At 37.5% G+C, this 25,171-nt stretch overlaps 1 protein-coding gene across 1 annotated transcript in view; it reads right to left on the bottom strand.

Moving 5' to 3' along the window:
* Positions 1-17,963, bottom strand: part of ZNF385D (zinc finger protein 385D) — a 749,898-nt gene extending 731,935 nt beyond the window's left edge. The window contains exon 1 of the mRNA XM_045857166.1: positions 17,753-17,963. Within this exon, the coding sequence (XP_045713122.1) occupies positions 17,753-17,858 (106 nt within the window). The 5' untranslated portion in view covers positions 17,859-17,963. The remainder of the gene's footprint in view (positions 1-17,752) is intronic.
* Between the last annotated feature and the right edge of the window lie 7,208 nt (positions 17,964-25,171).

Below are 25,171 nucleotides of genomic sequence, written 5' to 3'. Positions count from 1 at the left end.
CATTACCCTCATCACAGAAAGTTCTACTGAACAGCACCATCTATAAGCTTTATTACATTCATATAAATTTAAAATTGAATAGAAATTTGATTCAATATTTGATTGTAACTCCTTTTATGTACTTACATACAGTGAGTATAATTCAATGTCAATAGATGTATTTAGGTCAGGGGTGTCAAATTTATTTACACCAGGGACCACATCAGTATTAAGGTTGCCTTCAAAGGGCTGAATGTGATTTTAGGACTATATAAATATAACCACTCCTAAACAGTTAAGTGGGAGCTCGGGGCTGCCACTGGGTAGAAACAAGGTGTCAGGCTGGATAAAACAAGGTGGAGGGCCAGATTCGGCCCGTGGGCCTTGTGTTTGCCACCTGTAATTTAGGCTATCTCATGTATATAGTCTCTATTGTCTTGCAAAAAAGTTGCAACTATGAAATATCATTAAGTCTTTATTGGTGTTGTAACATTATAATAAAATAAATGCATATTAGAAGAAATTCTCATTTGTTTGTTATATCAAATGGTATACATATTTTTAAAGATTTGGACATATGTTGTCACCTTTTACAAAGACTCAGACATATTTTACATAATTCATATCCCTTCTAACATAGCTGCTTGTTATATATTCCAGTAAAATAACAGTAAGATATAGGAAAACCATGGTATCTATCAGAAATAGAAAATAGGAGCATACAAAAGTGAAATAAAATCTCAGAGTGGCAGCTATTTAAGAAGGGCCCAAAGACATATGAAAGGATGCTCAGCATCACTAGCCATTAGAGAGATTCAAATTACAACCACAATGAGATACTGCTTCACACTGGTCAGAATGGTCATCATAATCAAATCAACAAACAAGTGCTGGCGAATTTGTAGAGAAAATGTAATCCCAGTGCACTGTTGATGGGAATGCAGGCTGGTGCAACCACTGTGGAAAACAGTATAGAATTTCCTCAGAAAACTAAAAATGAAACTGCCTTTTGACCTGGCAATTCCACTGCTGGGATTATACCCTAAGAAGCCTGAAACACCAATTCAAAACAAACCTATGCACCCCAATGTTCATAGCAGCACAATTTACAATAGCCAAGTGCTGGAAGCAACCTAAGTGCCCATCAGTAAATAAGTGGATCAAAAAACTATGGTACATTTACACAATGGAATACTATGCAGCAGAAAGAAAGAGAGCTCCTACCTTTTGCAACAGCATGGATGGAGCTGGAGAGCATTATGCTAAGTGAAATAAGCCAGGCTGTGAAAAACAAATACCATATGATCTCACCTATACTTGGAATCTAATCAACAAAACAAACAAACAAGCCAAATAGAAGCAGAGACATTGAAATAAAGAGAAAACTGACAGTGACCAGAGGGAAGGTAAGAAAGGATAACAGGGAGGGGAGGTGGGAAAGGTCATCAAGGAACAGGTATAAAGGACACATAGACAAAGCCAAAGGTGGGGTAAGATTGAGAGTGGGAGGTGGGGATGGCTGGGGTGGGTGGGAGTGGTGAGGGGAAAATGGAGACAACTGTACTTGAACAACAATAAAAAGAGAGGGAAGAAAAAAAGTCTAGAAATCAGTGGAGACTAAGAAGCCAGTGAACTCTATGAACACTTAAAGAATTTTAATGGATCCCCCAAAATTAAGGAGAAGCTGAACAATGTTAGCAAGATGATGAACCAAAGATCCCCTATTAAAAAGAAAAAAAAAGCCCTGGCTGGTGTAGCTCAGTGGATTGAGCATGGGCTGCGAACCAAAGTGTCACAGGTTCGATTCCCAGTCAGGCCACATACCTGGGTTGCAGGCCATGGCCCCCAGCAACCGCAATTTGATGTTTCTCTCCCTCTCTCTTTCTCTCTCCCTTCCCTCTCTAAAAATAAATAAATAAAATCTTAAAAAAAATCTTTGAAAAAAAACAGAAGATTATCAGGAAAACAATATTAAACCCACAAGAATATCATAATCAAATATGAAGTGAGTTAAAATGTATTATGACTTTGATTCATCTGTAGAGTGTAGGAAAAGAATATTGATTTGTCCTTGCCCCAAGGAACAAATAAAGGATTTTTTAGCACACACAGTATGCAACCATGTCACAAATTTAAAAGGAGATCTGTTGACAAAGAACAACATATTTTTGAATCATGAAATAGAGAAACTACAACACATAAAAACTGTATTAAAACAGTTACATAATTAGTACATTCTTGTGTTATCCTTTAAGCAGTATTTCTGTTTTCTGTGTATGTTACAAATACTTTTGAGTTCCTTCCAAAAAACAAACATGTAGGAAGCACATGGAATAATAACCAGTCATATGTGCATATGAGTCTGTGTAAGCACATATGCATGTCTTAAGCAGCTTGGGATTCAATTACTTTGGGTTCCAATAGTAGCTGGAGATGGAAATCAAGACGCCAAACCACACAAATGGTATATAATGAAAACATCTGCATTTAGACCTCACACATACCCTGATTTGCATTATTATTGAGCATTTGTAAAATGGTCCTCACCAGAAACAGCAAATTGTAAAAGAGATATATCTTGATGCATACGGAATGTAAAATTTTTGGTACACTGTTGTTTTGAGTGTTATCTTTCTGTGATTTTTCTTTCAGTATCACATTCATTCCTAAGGAAAGAGTTTTAAATGGAGGCTTCAGGGGCAGGGCCACAGGCAGGGAGGGAGGGCCTGAGGAACAAAGGGGCCAAACACAGCGTGGTCCTTTCCTCATGACCACAGAAATTCCATTTTTACGAGATTCTAGTACACTTTCTATGCTAGAATTCTGTTTCTCAACTGATTGTCCTTTTAGCTAAGATCTCAAGGAAATGTAAGTATATGGTTTTAAGTATGAAAATTAGATACATTAGACACATAAACAGGATTGTTACAATTTAATCTTATAAGAGATGAAGAGAGAAGAACATACAACACCCAGGAGCACATAACAGAGATAAGGCCATTCTATTTGGATATTTCTGAGTTTAGTCCATTCAAAGTTATCCTGAATGATGTGTAATTGAATATATTGCCAACTAAGTCTTTGGTGAAATATTTAAGAGAGGAAAATATGATATAAAATAGCAAAAGTGAGAGGTAAGAGTGGTAACAAAGTCAGACTATTATTAAGTGAGTAAAACATTTACTATCCAGACAATGCCTTCCCTTCAATATGTATAGGAAATTAGAGAGCAAGTTATAATAGAACTGATGTTATTGTGAGCATATTAATTATATGAGAAGTGCAGGAATAAGCATTAGCACATAAAAAGAAAATTCCATCACTGAGATTATCAAGGAGTTCATACACATAATTACATAGTACTTTTCCAGACTTAACACAATAAAGCCTTCAAATAGGAAGAAAAATAGACCAAAGCATACCATTATCCACAAATCTCTATGCGAATTTGAAATGCTTTTAAGTTTCCAGAAGTTTGTAGAAAAGAAAATACAAACTTCAGAGTAGCCATGAATTACAATATCAAGTACATAAAGAAATGTATTATAGTTGGTTGTGAAATGATTTTCTCACACATCCTGTACTGCTTACCAGTTACATGCAAGACATTACTTATTGTTTAGCAATTACTTCCATATTTTTAAGGTTTTTAATATGGTAAATTTAAGGTGACATTTGTAGTAGAAAGTTTGAAGATGTGGATATAAATGCTTCAAAGTGAAGAGTTATATTTTCAAAATACTTTATTTACATTTCCTCTGGCACTGTGTCAGTCAGGATATGCTAGGTTTTGCTGCAGTAACAAAATCCTAAAATGTAAGTGACTTAAATAATGACTTACTCCTTACTCATGCTACATGTTCATTCAGGTCAGCGATCCTCCATTCTAAGTCCTCCTCACTCATGGTCTCAAGTTATCAGAGCCTCCATCACCTAAGACACAGCACTTAGTTTCTCATTTTCATGACCACAGTGAATAACATGTTATAACCTTACTTTGGCAGGGTCAGCAGGGGGCTGGGGGGATGGCTAGAGAGTACTTCAATCTTTCCAAGTAATTGAGAATAGGGAAAGAAGAAATATTATAAACAGATTTAATCACAACAAGGATTTGATATGTTCTATTTTAAGTTATTTATTTCCTTCTTTCTCAGTTCACTTTGAGTTCCTGGAAAGAAAATGTTGAATCTTATCTGTATTTTCAGAATTTACACTGGGAACTCAGTAATTATTTGTTGAATGAGTAGCAAGGACATATAGCAGCATAACATATTTTAGCCTGTTCAAGAAGAGGAAATACTGAAAAGAGACTTTTGAAGTTTACATAACGTTTATGTGTAATCACTCAAAAGTATTTCAGAAATACAGCAAATCGAGGTGATAAAGTGAAGGACGTGTATGGACAATGCCCTTTCCAAAAGACTGACAATGATTCTAGGGAGAGATTTAGGACAGCAGCTTAAGTTATTCTATAGAGGAAGGAGAGTACAGCAAGTCTGGAGAGAAAACAGATGGCAGGAAAGAGTGAAGTTTTAAGACAGGGGATGAGTAATTGATGAAATGTTTAGGAGGCACCAGGAATGGGATCATAAAATAGATGTGGGATTTTGGACAGCAATCCTTTAGAGATAGAGATGTGAATTATGATGGTTATAAATAAAGCTGTGACGGATAATGGAAGAAGGAAAAGCTGAAGATGTGCCTGCCTAGCAGTCCTTATTTCATCTGCAGAGCAGAAGCCAGAAAATATTCTGAATGTAGGAGCAGGCATTGAACAAAGACTTGAAATGCATGACAAAATTTAGAATGCCTCTAGAGGAAGGGCATTACCGAGGATTAGAAGAATGACTGAGAAGCATTGAGAATGGATGTCCATTTGGAACTGAAATTTTAAATGGCAAAAGAATACACTCATTCCCAGTTATCAGAACCATCTATATGACTTTGTGATGCAATATCATGAGCCCACAAACCATCTGGCAACCTATCCAGGTCAGGAACCTAGAAAATGCAAGCAGATGACCTCTTTCTGATACCCAGTAAAAAGTGTGATGCTTAACTCCCTACAACAAAAAAATATATAAAACTATGGTTGACCATTTTGACTTAATTATTGAGAACAAAGTATAAACATTGTTGTGAATGACTTCTACCAGTGGCCATTTTAGATCTACTATCATTGGATAGTGTTAGAAGACACTATATATATATATGGTACAAATTCTAAGAGATCTTTATGTCTCATAGATCTAATACCCCCTTTGAAATGAGTGGGTATTATCCTTTAAAAATCAAAATAGGCAGCTTTGCACTTGGCCAGAAATGTGGCTCAATCTTCCTTGGCTATTTGCAGATGCTGGGCTGACTTGTGTATATTGATGGGAGTTAGTATCGGTCCCCCAGATGGTCTCCCAGCCATGGTAAAACCTGAAAATGAAATGTCATGATACTAAGCACAGCACCTCTTTTAAATTCCCATTGATTAGAAATGTCTGAATGATAACAAGGCATTCATTGCAAAATATGGTAAGTCCAAGGTAAGTTTCTGCTGTGTGGAAATGTACAGAAATAGTTAAAACAGCACTGGTGTGGAAAGAAAGCATCTAGTCAGGAAGCACTGAATTTAGGACAAAATGATGAACCCAGTCTAAGATGACAATGGGAATACCAGCAGCAATGCTAGGAAATGATGCCTATGGAGAGAATAAGTGTCTCATTGGCAAGGAAACTAGTTACAAATTGTATGCAAGTGAACAAATGTCCTGTGTAATATCATTTACATGGCTTGGACATACGAATAATATTTTACAGAGGTTATAAGACAAAATTAGGTATATGTGTTAGCATAATATTCAATAAAAAAGTAATTATAATGATGAGCTAAGCTTTCAAACTTCTTTGTGGGGCAACATTCTTACTTGAATGGCAAGAAGAACAGAGTTGTGAGCCACAGGACACGATGAGGTTGGGGTTCCTGTGATTGTTAAGAGTCACAGCCACTTAACTGGCTTTAAGAAGATCCTCTTTGGTGACATTTCCAGTGTTATCTTGGAAAGTATTCACAGTTGAAATTCTTTCATTTTCTAAAAAAATTCAGGAACTAATAAAGCAAGAACTAAATATGCCTTCACTAGACTAAAAGCCTGGTAATTTTATTCTTACAGACTAGACCACTTTTATGATTTTCCACAAAAGTATGCCAAGCCTTCCTCAAACTAACTTCTCAATGACTTCCAAAGTACTTTAGTTTGTAGACACACATTACACTCCCAGACACACACAGCCATACTCATGGAACTAACACCATAGTTGTAATTCCAGGCAATGCAAGTATTGCATGGTGCATGGGAGTTCCCTAAAGGACATACTTCCCCATGTTGTCTATACACATGACACTCAACCAGATTTCAATGATTCATTACTATCATCATTTATTAGATTATTTATTGACACTTAAGTAAGAGCCAACTTCCAAGATTCATTGCTGTTTATTTAAATCCTCACCCAAGGATAAGTTTGATTTTAGAGAGCGGGGATGGGAAGAGGGGAAGGGGAAGAGATAGGGGGAGAGAGAGAGGGAGAAATAGAGAGAGAGAGATAACAATCTGAGAGAGAAAAATCAATTGGTTGCCTACCATACATGCCCTGACCTTGGATGTCACCTGCAACCTAAGTGTGTGCCCTGACAGGGAGTTGAACCCGCAAGTTTTGGTATACGGGATGACACTCCAACCAAGTGAACCAACACCAAGGCTTATTGATGTTTATTTTAAATGACAAAGCAATGACATAAAGTCTTAAAAATTCTTTCAAAATGGGACAAATGCCAATGCTCTTGCATGCCCCTGTTCGCTGTAGGGAGCAGGAAAGACACTGAGCTGGCCTACATTGTCGCACCGTGTGTCCCTCTGTTCACCACATGCTTTAGCTGTTAGAAACAAAGAAACTACAATTCAACTTCAGTGTTTTGGGTCTTCTTTAGTGGGAATTCATGAAATAAAAATGAATAGCTTTGTATTCCTCTGAGACTCTGATAATCAAGGTGATCATTCAGCTGACACATATTTGTTTCCTTCAGGTTATAAAAATTGAGAGCCTTCTAATACTATTTGATTATGCTGTCCCTCTAGAGATTACTGACTGTTATTACCTTAAGCCTTTTATTATTTTGAAATACAAAATGGCGGTTATTAAAATATTCCATTTGATTTAAAAGGATGAAAAAACACACTGCCACCTTTTGCTGCTCAAAATATAACCAGTTGATGTTGCATCACAAACACATTTGGGAAAGTAGTTAAGTTGTCAAGTTTCAAATAATCAAAGGAACGAGGGGGAAACAAATTCATCGAATAGCACAGAGTTTCCAAATTCAGCTAATGGACAAGATGATTCATTGTTTTGATGTGGCAAGACCAAATGGAAAGCCAACAAGTGGGAAAGCACAAAAATGCAGGGGCTGGAAACTTAAACTTGGGCATGGAAAGCAAGCAATGTGCTATAATCAGCATGTAATAGGCAGCATTAATTTATAGGAAGATTCCTTTTGGATCATCAAATTAGCTTAATCAGTTTAGAAACTTATTAATGGTCCTAACAATTTTCCTTAAGGACCACAGCAAGGTATACAAAATACCTGTTACAGTCACTTTAGTATTTGCATAAAATTAGTTTATCTTCACAGCAAATCTGAATATGGCTATAAAGCCTATATTACAGTAGTGTTTGGAGTAATTTTCAGATGAATGTCTCATCAGTGGTCCCTTAATAATGTTGTTTATTGATGGTTCTCATCTCCATTCCATTCATAGACTATCATTTCCCTCTGGTAAATCACTTCAGTGTCTTATAAACTTAACAGAAGCTATTTCCCTGTGTACATGGAAAGAAAACAGAAACCATTCAGGGTAGCACAGAGAAGCTGAGGCTTTGAGTCAGACATGGTTACTTCACGATCCAACTGTGTCACCTCAAAGTTACTTGGCTTTGCAAAATCACTTGACCTTTTTTAGTTTTGTTCCCTCATCTTAAAAAAATAAATAAAAAGTAAATGTGGCTAATAGTAACACCTACCCACCTAATCAGTGGGAAGAAATGAGAAATTACATAATTTCTCAAAATTCTGTGAACAACTACTTCAATGTAAGGTTTAAGTAAGTGCATTAAAAGGAAAAGATAAAAAAATTGTTTTGTTCTAAATGGACATAGAAATGTGCATATCATCATCTGTAATGGCAATCTTTTCTATCCTAAATATCACTTGGTTTTTCTCAAATTCTTATGCGTGCTAAAAATAATCCTTATTAACGAAACTTTTACACTTGTTAAAGGCAATCTTTCAATAAAAGATTCTTTGTTCGACTTCCCTAGAGTCCTGAGTGGTTTCTCTTCAACTTTTGAAAATTTAAATTGAAACGACATTCTAATTTATGATCTAAAAAAAGAAAACATTTTTATTTTTCCCTGTATCATGTGACCAGGTTAAGTTGTTCTGGTTATTTTATTTATGAAGAGTCAGAGAACAATGCATTGGCATCAGACAATTTATATTTATGATTTATGATTAATAAACAATTAAGAATTATACCAGTAATGTTAAAAAAGGAATTTTTACAAATACAAAGTGCTCACCAAAATCTATAAGAAATGAAAATAGTATTTTAAAAGCAACTTCCTAAAGTCAAATTCTTTTTTATAACATGCTAACATTTTTTACTCAACTTACTAGAAGCCATAAATTAATCAGTAAGTTAAACTGTGTCTACTTTACTTAGGAGGGCAAATGAAAAGGTATAACAAAATCTGACAGATTATCACACTATTTTTAAGGCCATTTTCAGAGTATCTTTAGAATCTGATAACAATTTTGCTTAATTTTCTACTAGTGTTGTCTACCACATGGCAGAATTCAATCCCGTATTCATTCAACAAATGTTTAGGGACATTTACATTGTTCAAAGCAATGACAAGCATTGCAGGAGGTAGAAAGATGAATGAATTACAATCCCTGTTATAATGAGATTATTACTTTGGATTATATCTTATTATCCTCTAGATCATCGATGCTCAGAGAGACCTGTGAGAAATTAAAATATCAAGTGAAATCCAAGTTGGGTCACTGTATGCAACTCATTAATTCTTAAGGCAAATCTGGACATGCCCACTGTTCTCATCTCAGAGATACCCCTACCATTCCTACAAGGTATCCATTTTCTTAGATTCCCCAGAGTCAAGCTGGCTCCAACTTTTAACTTATCACAAAGAATATTGGCACTCTGACTTTGTCAAAGTGAGTGGGCTCCAGCTGCCATAAAATCATGGCTAAAAGTATCATTAAAGGGAGTAATATTTATGAAGCTTTGTCTGACGCAGGGGTGTCAAATTCATTTTCACCAGGGGCCATATCAACCTCACGGTTGCTTTCCAAGGGCCGAATGTAATTTCAACTCCTTAACAGATAAGGAGTAATTACTTTTATACAGTCCTAAAATTATTTCGGCCCTTTGAAGGCAACCTTGAGGTTGATGTGGCTCCAGGTGAAAACAAGTTTGACACCCCTGGTCTAAGGGGTATGTAGCCCTCCCATCCTTCTAAAAACTTCAAAATGTTTGAATTTAACCAGGCCAGAAGTCATCCCAATAAGTAAACTGCTCTATCCTTTGTAAAAATGATTCCTGTACAGTCCCTGCTACATTAACAAGGATATCTCACTGCACCGTTCAGTTCCCTCATCATGAAGATTCATGGGGAAAATTCTCTTTAGTCTCAGCACAAGGAATGTTTTTATTTTTTCGTGTACAAGAAAGTACTGATGGTTATTTAAAAACCAAGGGCCAAATTTATGGACCAAGTTTTCATGTTTCTACTCCCTTAGAACATATGTTGAATTACATCTTTATTTACCTTTCTTACTCTTCCAGAAATTTCTATTTGTCATATGCTCTCAATGACTAATTGCTTTGTCTTAAATTTTTTTTGAAGTATAATTCGAATACAGAGAAGTGAATACATCAAATGTACAACTTGAAAAACTTTTACAAGTGACCGGATAATGTAATTGACATCAGCATCAGTAAACAGGATATTTTCCTGTAACTTGCCTCCTTCCTTACCAATAACTGATGTATTCATAAGATAGCTGTGCTTAATTATGAATTCCATTTGACCAGAATCAAGCTATTTGGACTTTTTGGCCTTTTCTGGTCAATATTACATTTGTGAAATTATTCATATTTTCATCTATAATTGTAGTTTATTCATTCTTTAGTCCTTTGTGCTTTATTTAATTTAGCATATTTGATATTGTTTTTAAAAGATCTTAAACCAGTTACCAAAAAAAGGTAAAGAAAAGGCAATGATTTCTTAGATGTGACAGGCAACAAAAGAATAAAATAGGTAAATAAAACATTTCAAAATATTTTTAAATTTCTACATCAAAAGATACCCTCAACAGAGTAAAAAGGCAACCCACAGGAGGGGAAATGCTCACAAATTACAAATCTATTCAGGGAATGTCTGAAACTCAACAATAACAACATAAACAAACAACCCAATTCAAAAATGAGCAAAGGACTTGAACAAAGAAGATACAAATAAATGGTCAATAAGCACATTAAGAGATATTCAACACACTAATCACTAGGGAAACACAAAACAAAATCACTGTGAGATACTACCTCTCACAGTGAAAACTATTTAAAACAATGAGTGGAAAATAACTGTTGGTGTGCACTGAAGAAAGGAGCCCTTGTGGCTTGGGAATGGAAAATGGTGCAGCCATGAGAAAACCATCACAGTGGTTCCTCAAAAACCTGAAAATAGAATGAGCATAGGATCCAGCAATTTCACTTCTGGATATATTCCAAAAGGACTGAATGTAGCCTCGAAGAGATATTTGTACATGCATGTTCATACCAGCATTACTGGCAACAGGAAAAAAACCCAAAAAAGGAAAGCAACCTAAGTGTCCATTGATGAATGAATTAATAAGCAAAATATAGTACAGACAAGCAATTGAGTGTTTCCTTCCATGAAAGGAAGGGAATTCTGATATATGCTACAAATGGATGAGCCTTGAGGATACTATGCTAAGCGAAATAAGCCAGTCATATGGAAGCAAATACTGTATGAATCCACTTAGATAAGGCACTAGATAGTCCATCATAGAGACAGAAGGTAAAATGGTGGTTGCCAGCGGCTGGGGGAGTGGAATGGGAGTGATTTAATGAGGGTAGAGTTTTACTTTGGCTATAAGAAAAAACACCTGGAGATATGTGGTGGTGGTGGTTGCTCAACTATATGAATTTACTTAATGCTACTGAACTGTACACTTTGAACTGTTAAGATGATAAATTTTATGTTATGTGTATTTTACTACAATTTAAAAGTTGGAGAACATAAGTTCAAAATAAATAAAAACATAAAATCTATTCCTTAAAGCCAATAATTGACTTATTCTATTTTAGAAAAAAATATATAAAAATTAACAATTCCAAAGAAAGTTTCTTAATTTATCTGTTAAATCAAAAGTCCAGTTAACCAGGACATCTCATGAGTTAATATTTCTAGTTAATTACTTCATGTGGTTTATCTTTCTGAAAATTAATTTTTACTTATTTTGTTAAATTTGCTCCTGAATCTTTGTTTTCTTTCAAGGCTTATGACATATAACCAGAAGGAACAGAGTTCAAAAGTGGTCTCTTCCTACGTATATGCATATTAGTTGATTCAGTTTCTTATCTTTAAAGTTAATTTAATAGCAATTCTTTGCTCCAAAAATTTTGAGGTTATGCATAAAGAACTAACTATACTCAACAAAGCTACTTGTTAAAAGGAAGTAGTTGTCTAGGGTAGTACAGTTACTTGCATGCAAACATTGCATGAGCCCAGGGCCTTACTTTGCCTGACAACATTGACATACTTAGCACTATCATTCTCTAAGCACATAGTAATCACGCCTCAAATATTTACTGACCGAATTATGTTAAAGTGAAAGGAAAATAATTAATTCTGCTGATATCATTGATCCAAAATACAGTTAAAAGTTGAACCTAAGGCAATGTAATTTAAAAATATGTGAAATTTCTGGCCCTTTCTTCATTTTACACAATTTATTTATGTTGGTTTTTCTATCTTTTCATACATCTAGCAGAGTTTAAAAATATGATTATAATGATTGTGGTTGGCAAAATAATTTGCATAGCCTTCCCATCCTTTCCCCTCACTCCCAGCCCCCCATACATCAGATGTTAATCCCTGGAACCTATAAATGTGACCTTATTTGAGAAAAGAGTGTTTGTAGATGTAATTAAGTTAAGGATCTTAAAATTGAAGACCACCCTGGATTTTCAGGGTAGGACCTCACTGTAATCACAAATGTCCTTATAAGAGAAAAGCAGAGGGAGATTAGACTCACAGAGGAGAAGACAATGGAAAGACAAAGGCAGAGACTGGAGGGATGTGACTACACACCAAAAAATGCCCACAGCCCCCAAAACAACAAGAGCAGGGCACAGATTCTCCCCCAGAACCTCCTGAGGGAGCACAGCCTTGCTGATACCTTGGCTTTAGCCCAGTGACACTGACTCCAGAATTCTGATCTCCAGCCCTGTGTCAGAATACATCTCTGTGATTTTAAGACACCAAGTTTGAGATAATTTGGCTCAGTAGTCACAGGAAAGTACTACATGATGATGATTAAGCATAGCTAACATCTAAGGCATATTGACTTTGTACTGGACACTTTTTGAAGCACTTTATAGATATTATCTTCATGAGTCTTCAATCAACTCATGAGAGGTTATTTATTAACACCATTTTATGGATGAGGACACTGAGGCAAAGAGACATACAAAAAGCTCACTAAATCCTCACAGCATATAAGGAACAGAGCAAGGATTCAAACCCAGGCATTCTAGTTCCTTAGTTCACACTCTTAAACACTACCCCATGTTAAATGACTATTTGTCTCTGTGACTTTAATGTCAAATTTTACAATGCATGTAAAACTGAAACCACCTGAGTTATCAATCCAGTACCTGTAACCTTTATGCTTTAAACTCTAAGTGATCTCGTTAGATTTAGTACACTAAGACTAACTTCTAGAAGTTGTTCTCAAATGCAGTTTTAAAAGCTAGATTTTTCAAAATGTGTTCTGGAGTTTCATGTGTTTAAGTAAAAATAGAGTAAAATACATTTCATTAATTTTTCTTTCATTTCATTTGAGGGTAGATGAGGCATTGTTAAAGGAAAACAAGATCTCTAATAATTTTTAATAATACATTATAAAAGTAGCAAATAATTTCTTAGATATAAAAACAGAACACATGACAAGATCATACACACACACACACACACAAAAAAAACTAAACAAAGAACATGTGACCCCACATTATGAAAAACCCTTAGGAAAATCCTCAAATGGATCTACCTAAAACTTCATTGTAATGTTTTTTTTCCTCTCATAGAGACAGACAGGTTTAATGGGTAATCAAAATATGCCAAAATCAGTACTGTTTGCTTGAAGATGGGCTACATAATTGCATGGAAGAAAAGCACACATTCTCCTTTATTGCAAACTTTTCACTTAAAGACCTATTTAGGAAGCATGCATGCTTGCTTGTTTTGGTAGATAGTCTCTTAAATAGATCATGGAGAACTACCCGTTTATGTTCCTAATAGGCAAAAAATTAAATACATGTTGTATGACACTATAGGCAGAGTAATAAAGTCATTAAACAGTCTAGAGGTCCCTCTCCCAATCTAGAACTGCATTCTGTTATTTTCTACAGGCTCGTCAGTTGGTTTGGTTTCTTGGAAACCCATCCTTAATCTGGACAAAACACTACAAGTGGTACAGAACTGTCTGGATACGATTAGGATCACATTTACAATGGGATAAAGTCATTGTGAAGGAATTTGAATCATCTCCGCCTCTCTTTGCAATTTTAAAAAAAAAGAATTAAGGCTGGGTTGTTCCAGAAAGGGGAGTTATTGCTAATTTTAACAGGCCCTAGAAAATATAAATTAATACATTTTTAATGTAGCATAACTTTGTAAAAATAATCTACAATGTGTTAACCACTTGTTCCAAAGATAAAGTCCACTAATGAATTTTAGGCATGTACTCTATTTGAGCTGATATTCATTTCCTAAGAGGCTATTTAAGTGCTTGCTTCATTTTCAACCCACAGGCTTTAATTTATTCGAACTTTCATTTTGTAAACTTTGTCAAAAAACTAAGAAGTGTTACCCACCTTGACTTTAAGCTCTTGAAACATTCAAAATTACAAATCCTTTTTCAATATCAATTTTTTCAATCTATGATGTAAATGTGACCCAGACATTAAATTTAAATTGTTTTTCAAAAATCTGGTTGTTCAAATCACCAAGTGATATCCAAAAAAAAGTATTATTATTATTATATGGAATTTAGAAAATTTCTAAAACATAGAAAATATTTTCATATGATTATAAGGTTAACTCACTTATAAGACTCCTACTGCCATAAAACATTTTTCAAAAATTTAAGTTTACAATTAGTTTAATAATTTAGTAATAAAATGAAAGGTTAGCCACTAGAAAAACTTAATTATCTACTTCTAAAAATAAACAAAATGTCTAGGCAAGTCATTACTATGCTATTTTTACATTTTTGCTGAAATCGTTACATATTCAAAAATGTATTGTTTCTGGTAGTTAGGCAAAAATATGATTTTTTAAAACACTTCAGCTATATCAACAGAAGACACAAAATTTCTACTTCATGCAATGCTAAGTTACTACTAGAAAACACAATTTAACCCTAAAACAAAAGGGAAATCATGGCAAACAATACTAGTTTAATGGAACAAAAAAATGTACTTTGATTTGAAAACAATAAGGCAGTATGTAACTGTAATGAAACCTAGTAAAATACCTTTAACTTCTCAAAGTATCTCTGTATTCCCAAAGCTGCTCCCACATCTTAGATATTAATATTGTTAGTGTCCCAGTCAATGCCTATGCTTTTATTTGGTAATTCCGTTCATGCGCAGGCAAACCAGATCTGTGACTTAAAGTATAGCACTCTTCCCAAAACAAGCACAATTATGGCTTGTGAAGAAATATGACAAGTGTACCTTATTCTCCATTTTTGCTATTAGTTTTAAAAACCTCAAAGTATTTAGAAAGGCATGACTATACCTTATCTCAAGAATAATAAGTTATGGATTTATAGAGTTGGAGAATACAAGAAATAATGGAAGATGTGTACTCAGCTACCTACATGCACTTGACAAAAAGATATGAAACATCTTAATTAAATTTTGAATAAAATAAGTCCTAAATTAGATATGAATCTTTTAGCTGGAGTTGTTATTATAGGTGAAACATTATATTTTGTTGAATTGCAAACATTTTTTATTATTGAACTTTTGATACACCTAGTAAATAGCAAATCACAACAGGGGGTGTAATTGTTTTGAAAATGCTGTTGAAATGGAAAGGACCTTTTAAAACAATCTGCTGGTATCTTTTACTAGAAATCCAACATCTTAGGATCTGAGCATTAATTATTAGCTAACTGAAACAGGAAAGTGTCCAGGTAGACCTCAGGAGAACTCTTTGGGGTCATGCAAATGTGATGTTAGCACCAGGTATATTTGATGTCATAAATCACACATTGTTAAAAGCATGGCTCTAATATAATACTATTGATTTACAATAAAGAAGCTCAAGGAAGGGACACTGTCAAGGGGAACACCAAGACCTTGCTTAGCATCTAGCCCTCTCTAGAGCCAGCAAGCCAAACTGCATGAATGCCATGCAAATTTATTTGAATTCAAGTCTCAAGCTCTACATTTCTGTGAAATTAAACATCTGAAATAGTTGTGGAGGAATCAGCGTATATTATCATCTCTGTACTAATTTTTTATGAGACTTAGAACTTAGGGAGGTCATCCTCTCACTTTTCAAATGAGGCTCATAGAGGCTGTATAGTGGCTCAAGAAATTGCCTTGGAGTCCAGCAATCTTGGACTCTAACTCTGCAACTTTTTTTCTAATTTAACATCTCTAAGGCTCCCTTTTCCTTATCCATTAAATGGAGATGGTAAAGTTGCTGCCTTCATGGGGTTGTTTGGCATTTGCAGGGGCCGTAAAGCCATTAACACACTGAATGATATACAGCAAAAGGGAAATGAATGCTAGATATTATTATTACTACTACTACCATTACTACTATTATTATTAAATGACCCCAAAAGTCCTTGAGCCACTCTGTAATAGAGCTAAAATAGTCCAGAAGCCCTAAATGTCGGCATAGGCCTCTTTATCCTATCTCAGAGTGCTTCCAACACTTCATTTACTTTAATCTTGGGTAACACATTTACTCAAAATGCTTGCCCATTCCCCCAGTCTATATGTAAGCTCCATGAATAGAGTGCTCAAGTTAATTTTCGGAGGAACATCTGGAGGAAATAGGAAGAAATTGCAGCAAACCCCAGACATGCTGTGCTGCATCAATCTACATAATTTGAAATGACCCATATCTGCCTTTCATGCTTAGGGACCTCAGTGAAGTCACTGAATTACTCAGTGCAGGGCAAGGGCGGTGTGGACCCCATAGGGAGATTCACCTTTCCAGTTTATTTCAGGGAACATGGTGAACCAGAACTGAGTGGACACGTGAAAGACACATTTAACAGGCTAACTAGCAAACAGCCTCAAGACAAGAGAGAGAAATTTCCCCATCACATCCCAGAAGCACCAGGGAATGTCACAGAAAAGCATCAGCTCACGGGTTCTTAGTTACACCTAGAGAATGTAGGGCAGTCTTCTTTCTTAGTTCAAGGTTTCAGAATTTGGACACAAACACCCAGAATGCCACATCACGCGTTATTTTAGCCACAGCTCAGGCTAGAACACACATAAACGCAAGCCACCAGAAATGCATGGTGCTGTAGGTCTGAGTTATAAGAGAGACAGACTGGGAACTGGACATTTCATGAGGGGTGACACCATATTAGGAGTAGTGGGTTTCCTGTAACTGCAGTTCTCACCTACAATAAAACTTTTCTCCCCAAATCCAAGACGTCACAAGGTACGCAGACCCTCTGCACCCTCTGTTAATGGGTCTCCGGACCTGGAGGGCAACTGGATTCAGGGGCACTGGTTCATCCTCAGCCTCCCAAACCCACCCTAAATATCAGTGTGATTCCTGGAGCTAGGCTTCCTATAACTCAGTAGCTTCTCACACTGCCCTCTGACTGTGTACACCCCTACGAAAAATTTTTTTAAATAAGAAAATAAGAAGAGGGAAGGAGCTAGCCCACTGTGCTTTCTTAGCCCTATAACTTCGTCAGGTTTCCCAAGGAAAGAGCGCACCATGCACACACCCAATAGGAAACAGGCGGCAGGGCGTCCGTCCTCGGTGGCCCAGCCCTCAACTCCAGCCAGAGACAGGCTGACCCTGTCGCCTGCCTGCCTTCCCCCGCTGCTGCCTCAGCTGCCCCGTTGGTCCTCTGCAGCGTCTGGCATCCGGAGAACCTAAGCTCTGCACTCTGTACTCTGGCCCCAGCACTCACATCTCTTCTCTCCCTGAGCAACAGGGGCAGGGGTGCAGACGGATGGTGCGGGTATAGGGGTCGGGGTGGTCCCGGATCTGGATGGTGCAAATGCCCGCTCCACGCGCGCCTCCCATCCCACAGAGGCGCAACCCCAGAGTCTTATCCAGCACCCTAGCCAATCCCTCAGCCTTAGCCGGAGCCTAGACACCAATTTTGCACTCAACTTACCTTGGCTGGGCTGAGCTTTCGGTGCCCCCAGTAGCTTTTCTTTCTTTCCTCCCACCGAGCCCTTCATCCTCCTGCTGGCTGCCGCCTGGCGCCCTGGCCCTGGCATCCAGGAGGAGCTGCAGCCCGGACTGGCTGTCCCTGGGGGCACACAGTTGCCCACTCGCAGCTTCCGCGGCGGTGGTCACAGCAAGTCGTGAGCTGTGGCCGCCCAGAATGGTCCCTGAGGCGTTGCTCACACTGTCTCTTGGCGGGCTGGAGTTGGCAGTCAGTGCGCCTCTGCCTCCTCCGCGCCCATGGCGCTCCGCACGCGTCCAGAGCCCCGCGCCAGCCTCAGGTGCAACGCCGGGGAGCGGTGCAAGCCTCGCCAGGGAGGGAGGGGCCGGGCTCAGGGGTGCAACGAGAGAGGCAGAGAGCTGAGGAGGAAAGAAACCGGGAGGCGAGGAACTAGCTTTACTGGAGCAAATGGATCATGGGTGTTAAGGGAAACCGCGAGGAGGAGAAATAATACATCCAGAAACTAGAAATAGTGGAAATGTGTTCCAGTGAGCTGCCTCAAAGGACTCAGGAAAGGGGCTTTTCTTTGGTGCTCAGGTCCTTTATCCTCCTTGTTTGAGTACAACACCTGACAAAACCACCTCCCTCCTTTTTTTTTTTTAATAACAGTTCATCTTCATAACCTTGGAGAACAGATACAAAGTGCTATTGCGAATGCAAAGTCCCTCCTCCACAAAACCAAAGTGCTCACCCCTTTTGAGGGACCCATATCCTACTGAGATTTTTCTTTTCTCATATGATTCATCCATCCATTCTCTCTCTCCCTCTGTCCCTCCCTCCCTCCATCATTCCTCTCACACACACTCACACTCAGTACAGTACTCTGTACCCTGGGAATGAAAGAGATATCCTCACCCTGGCCAGGTAGCTCAGTTGGTTGGAACATCTTCCTATACAGGGCACATACAAGAATCAGCCAATGGAAGCATAAATGAGTGGAACAACAAATCAATGTCTCTCTCTTGTTCCCCATTCCTCTCTCTCTCTCTCTCTCTCTCTCTCTCTCTCTCTCTCTCTCTCTCTCTCATCAACAAATTAAAGTCAAAGAAAATGATACCCACTGTTGCCCCATTCTAGACTTTAAGGGGCATGTCTCACACTTCACTGGGCACAGAAAATGACCTAGGGATCTTGTTAAAGTTTAGATTCTGATTCAATAGTTCTGGAGTAGAGACTGAGATCATCAATATTTCTAATGGCCACTGATCTAAGGGCCACATTTTGAATTGCAAACAAAGAAAATAAACCTGCTTTCTACGACCAGCTGAGATACTACCTATTTGTAAGATGATCTGAAAAAACAAGTGGCTAAGCGACTGTTTTACAAGAAGTTTCAGAAGCCAAATAAATTATAAACACAAGGCAAAAGGATAAAATACCCTACAGGTACTAGACTATCATCATTTTCATTGAGTATTACTATTGAGAAAATCATAAGAAATGCTAATGCTGATGAACATGTAGAGAGAGATTGATAATTTGCCACTGTATGTGATCTCAAGGGAAGATCAAAAAAATAATCCAGGGTGACCAGCCCACCAACACACCGTTGTTTAGACAGGAGATGCAAAGTAACATCCTCTAAGGGGCAGTCTATTCCTCCTGTGAGCCAGTTGTTGACTTTTGCTGATATGCAGCGCTGTTCAAGTGTGTATTATATCAAGTAGTTAAATTGCTTATCAGGCTAATAGATAAAGCAAGCCAAGAAAAGCAAATGCCAGGAACAAAGAAATAAAAAAGAAATATAATCAATGTACCAAAAGGTATGTTGTATCACAGCTTACAGGACTATGTTAGCTTGATTTAATTCTCTCTTTACATGGTTTCATCTGGACTTAAACACTCATCCCGCTATTGTAAATGAGCAAGTGTTAATAAGCTTTCACCATGGTAAAGGCCTTTCCTGGGAGTGAACAGCATCTAATATGGTTCCTGCTTTGAAAGAGCAATTTGACAATAAACACCATATTATGCAACCACTGGTGCTACCTCCAGTACCAAATGCAGGGTCCAGCACAAATAACATCCCTTTATTATTACATAAAAATCTTTTATTACAAAATCATAAGCATGTAATTGTGTAACGTAACCATATCACACTCAAGCATACCATATGACATTTTAGGTGAAATGTTCAAATAGCTATCCATGTTATGCAAGACATTCATGTACCCTACCAACCACACTCAACAGCGGTGCTTCTGTCAGACCTTCTGCGTTACCACAGAGAGTTCAAAAGGCAGCGGGACCTGGGGAGACTTCATGGAAGGGAGATCATTTAACATAAACCTTAAACGTGATATGATTTCATCAGACAGAGGTAAGAAGGATAGACACTTAAGGTGAAACAGTGAAGGCAGAAAAGCATGAGGAATACTAGACCCCTTCGCCCAGATAATAAAGTATATGGAAGGAGGTGGGAGAAGTGGCTTAGAAAACTGGCAGGGGCTGTGATTGCTATCCTGAGCAGCTGGTCCTTCCTTTCAGCAGTGTGTACTTCTCTTCAGCAGGGGACCACTATGATCACGAACCTAACAAGAAGATTGATCTGACATAAGAAGTTAGTAGGATGACCTAGAACCAGAAAATAATGGAGGCAGTGGAAACTGTATGTAAGGGACCATAAAGGTGAAAATAATGGTAGTTGTAGGAAATGAAATATAAAGATGTTTAAAAGGAGACATTGCTGAGACATACCTAAATAACAGTATGCAACACTTAGGTGGAGGAGAGGGATTTATTCAGTATATCTCTAGGTTTCCGTGCTTGGAGGACAAGAAAAATGTTGACACCATTACGAACTGAGAAGTCAAGAATTTATAATTGGTTGAGGTTTATTTTTATGTTTATTTGGCTATTAGATAATGAGTTCTTTTCAGACATTTTAGGCAGTTGAAGGGAGATGTTCAGATAGGGATGTTTACATGGTTAGCAATTCAAGTCTTGCTTTGAGGAAATGGGTTTTCGGGTTAGAGCCCGTGTTTGCTCTCATGTTTGAGAGTCCTGGGCATATATATGGAGTTAAAGGGTTGGAAGAGGGTGAGGTCAGTGAGGCCGAATAGAGCAAAAAACGCAAAGTGCTTTGCAAAGAAGATTGGAGCTTTGTGACCTCCCTGATCTTTAGTCTCCGCATCTGTAAAATATGAGTAACAACATCTTCTGCATACAACAGTTGTGAGGATTAAGTGGCATAATATTCTGTTTTTTCATCTATATTCTTTGCACTAACTTATAGGGTCTACCTGAGAGGATGGAAACACATGTATCACATTCACTGTTGGAGCCCCAACATCTAACTTAGTATTCAGCTCATAGTAAGCTCTAAAAATGTTCACTGAATGAAATGAATGATTTGGGAGGAAGGAGAAACACCAAAGCATAACCAAAAAGATGGCAAGAAATGGCTAAGTGGGTTCTGTGATTCCAATGCCATGGAAACCGAGTCAGGAAAATTGTTTTGTTACAGAGATGGACACTTGTAACAGATGGAACTAAGAGATTAAAAGGAAACATCAATATATATTGGGAAAGCATTTGGTTTTGTTTTGGAGAAAGATCTAGTTGAAAATTTAATTGATTACAGTCAAGACAACTGTTGCACAAAAAGGAACCACTATTATGTCACAGAGGAATTTATGGAAGAATGTTAGATTATTTTTAAAGAAATTTGACAGTGAACTGAAGATAAAAAGAGAGATTGGGGTTTGAGGGCTGGTAGCACAACTGTGGAAGGTTATTTCTCTTTAGTAAACAGAAAGCCCACACATAGTTTATTGATAAAGTTAAGGGGCCAAAAGTGTGGAAGAGAAGTTCCAGGTGAGAAAGGCAGAATTGATTGAGCAATATCTGGAAAAAGAAACGGAACCAGTGAGCCAAGAGTGTGAGTAATCAATCTGAGCAGAGAAAAGGGTCACCCGCTCCTTAGAAGCAAGAACAAAGGAGCAGGAACAAGGAAATGTGCTGAGATTCTGAAGTGGAATGGCAGGAAGTGAGAAAGGCTCACATTGTCTTTCCCCTGCATCGCCAGGAAGACGGGTCTTCTACTGGTACCCTGTGATCTGGAAATACCGTTGTGGGCTAGAAAAATGGGGAGAAAACTTGGAGCAAGTTTTAATACAGTGAATATAAGAGAGGGGAAGAAAGATCACCATGTGACCCCATCAGATGGGAACCTACCTTAGGGGTAAAAAGGATACATTTATTATCATGAAGACAATCAGCATTTTTATGTTATTCTCCCAGCAGTGTTCAAAGACCTAAGTGCAGAAACAAAGCGTTCAGCATGGTCTTCCCAAGTTTAGTCATCAACAAAGTAGAAATTATGGGAGAACAAACAAGTGAGGGATTTCATGGAGAACTCGAGAGGATGAACTCTCACACCTATAATAAGAGCTTTGAGATGCAAAGTACAGCCTAGGGAATACAGTCAATAATATTGTCATAGTGTCAGGCAAGCACTAGACTTATCAGGGTGATCTCTTTGTAAGTCATAGAAATGTCTAATCACTATGTTATACACCTGAATCTAATATATTATTATGTCAACTACAATTTTTAAGGTTTTTAAAAATTGAAAAAATATTAAATATATGTTAAAAGACAAAAAAATCTTTCAGACCCAGAGTTAGTTTGTAATGCTGCCATTTGTAGTTTCTGAGATCTTACATGATTGATTTAACGTCTCTGAGTCTCAGTTTCCTCATCTGTAAAACTGGGATAAGACTATTTAGTGTGTGAGATTAGGCTTTTATAATGAAATAAGGTAATATTGATAAAACAGGTGTTCCCAAATTAGAGCCTTCATCAGAATCACCTGGAGGACCTGTGCAACCATAGATTGCTGGTCATAGAACTGTTGATCTATTAGGTCTTGAATGGGTCTCAGAAATCTGAGTTTCTAGCAAGTTTCCTGGTAATGCTGATGCTGCTGTTCAGGAGGACCATACTTTGCAAACACCCTTTATCCCCTGCCCCTCATTGTAAATCATTTAACATAATGCCTGGGACATAATAAGTACTAAATATATGGTGACTAGTGTTTAGTTTGGTGGCCAACTCATGATATGACAGCTAAAGGTAGAGTTCAAGGTAGAAAGGTTATAAATGAAGGTGAGTGGCAGACAGGGACAATTAGGAGAGACTGAGAATGGAAGGTCATAAAAATGAAGACCATATTTAGTGTAAGGGAAGTGATGAGAAAGACTTGAGATCAGGAGGTTTTGGCCAGGAAGAGAATTCAAGAGTTCAGAATCTGGGAGATCAATTTATGTTTAGCCCAACACTTTCTAAAAGGGTTGGTTTATAATAAAAACCAAGGCCATAAAAATAAAATCAGATCATAGAAAAAGGAAACTGGGTCAAGGGAAAACAGCAAACCTGTCAAAAAGAGAGAAAAAAAGTGACCCAACACCACTGCTGTGACTGAGCACATAGCCAGGCTCTCGGCCTGAGAAGCCACGGCAAAGCAGGAGTCAGGTGACATTACATAACTGTCACTGTCTGAAGGGAAGATTTGTAAATCCCAGTATCCCGCTGGAAAAAAAAAAAAACTTCCTACTCTCAACTCAGAGAAAAACCTCACCTCTGTTGCATAACATAAGATGGAATTCATGTGGCTTCTTTAAGGAGGAATTTTCAACACACATCAAGGCATAGTATTACAACATGAATCAAAAAGCATGTCTGGGAGGGGTTAAGAAGATATGCTCTGGATATTTTGCCTTCTAGGGATTCTACTTTACCTATTCACATGCCTCGTGCTGAGCACCTGTACTGTGTCAAAACCTGTGGCAGGTGTTTTGTGTGGACTTTCTTTAATCTCGGCAAGATCCCTCTTCTGAGATGAGGAAACCAGCTCAGAGAGATGGAGTAACTTTCCTGAGATCATTCCTAATAAGCAAAATCCTCCAGTTATAAAGCATAGTACATTTCCATTCTGAAGTACTGCCTGCAAAAAAGTAAAATAAAGTTAATCAATGTGCTCAGTCCATACTCCTTTTGTCTTAGATTGGGTTCTCCAGGAAGCAGACTCTGTACACATGGAAATCTGTGTGCAGGAAGTTTTTTGAGGGAGCCCTCGAGATCAATATCTATGAGCAAATAAAGGCATCGAGACTGGGCAGGGAGATGCAGAACTTCAGCACAGTCTCAAAACAGCCGCAGCCAATCCCACCAGAGCTCTGAGCTGAATTAGCCCATCAGACTTACCCTGAACTGAGGACGGAGAACCAGATCTTTGTCTCCTTGTGTCAACATGTTAGTGTGAATAGCCAAAGTTTAGTTTTCAGAGAAGCCTGTGGAGCAAACCTGCTTAAGTACTTTATACTCACTGCCTTATAGCAACCCAATGATGGCTATTTCAAATGCAGCTATTATTTTAATAAGCATCATTACTTGCAAGGCACTATGATGGATAATTCATCCATCATAGACATGACGTATTTAAATCACATGTTTGATGTCATATAACTTAAATTTAGAAGTAAAATGAACTATACAGAAATAAATTGTCTGTAAAATGGACACAAGAATAGCATCTATTTCACTGGGTAGATCCGAGGATTAAAAAACTGCCAAAAAATAAATGCTATAAAAGTATTTGATTTTTCCCCCTCACTACAATAGGTTGAAATGAAAGGTTTTGTAAAATAAGAATAATGGAGTACACACAGGTATGTAACAAGTTCAAAATATGTTTTCCCTTTATCTGAGAAAATTTAACAGAGGGAAAATTAGTTGAGTCTTCAAGAATGAATTGTGCTTGTCTTCAAAAGACAAACACAGTGGTGAGGATAAGACAGTGTTCTGGGGAGAATAAATGGAATGAAAAATATATAGGGCATTAAGGCTTAGAAGGTTTTTTTGTTCGGTTGGTTGGTTGGGTTTTTATTGTTGTTGTTGGTTGTTGTTGTTGTTGTTGTTGTTTGAGGGCCAGCAAATGGACTGGCATGTGAACAATACAGGTGAAAAGTTAGGGATACTGCTCATGACTTTCAATTTCTGGTGAATTATTGTAGCTTTACTTAAAAGAAAATGAAGAGTGCCAATTTTGAGAAAATTAAAAGTATGAACAACAAAGTGGTGTTAGATGAAAATGAACCTGTGCACCGTTAAAATGGAAAGAAATTAAAAGCAAAAAAAAATCTGTTTCTTTTTCCTACCTAACATTACCCTTTCTGGAGGATGCTATTGCCAAGACAGGGGTTCTCAAAGTGTGGTCACTGGACCAGCATGAGCATCGCCTGGGACAAATAGAAATGCAGGTCCTCGGCTCCATCCAAAGCAGAATCTCTGGGTGTGAGTCTCAGCAATCTTTGTTTTAACAAGCCCTCAGGTGATTCCGATACATGTTCAAGTCTGAAAATC

Source organism: Phyllostomus hastatus, unplaced genomic scaffold, assembly GCF_019186645.2.
Source record: "Phyllostomus hastatus isolate PE091 unplaced genomic scaffold, TTU_PhHast_1.1 phas_scaffold_129, whole genome shotgun sequence".
In the NCBI taxonomy this organism is placed as follows: domain Eukaryota; kingdom Metazoa; phylum Chordata; class Mammalia; order Chiroptera; family Phyllostomidae; genus Phyllostomus; species Phyllostomus hastatus.
This window is presented reverse-complemented; position numbering and strand designations above follow the sequence as displayed.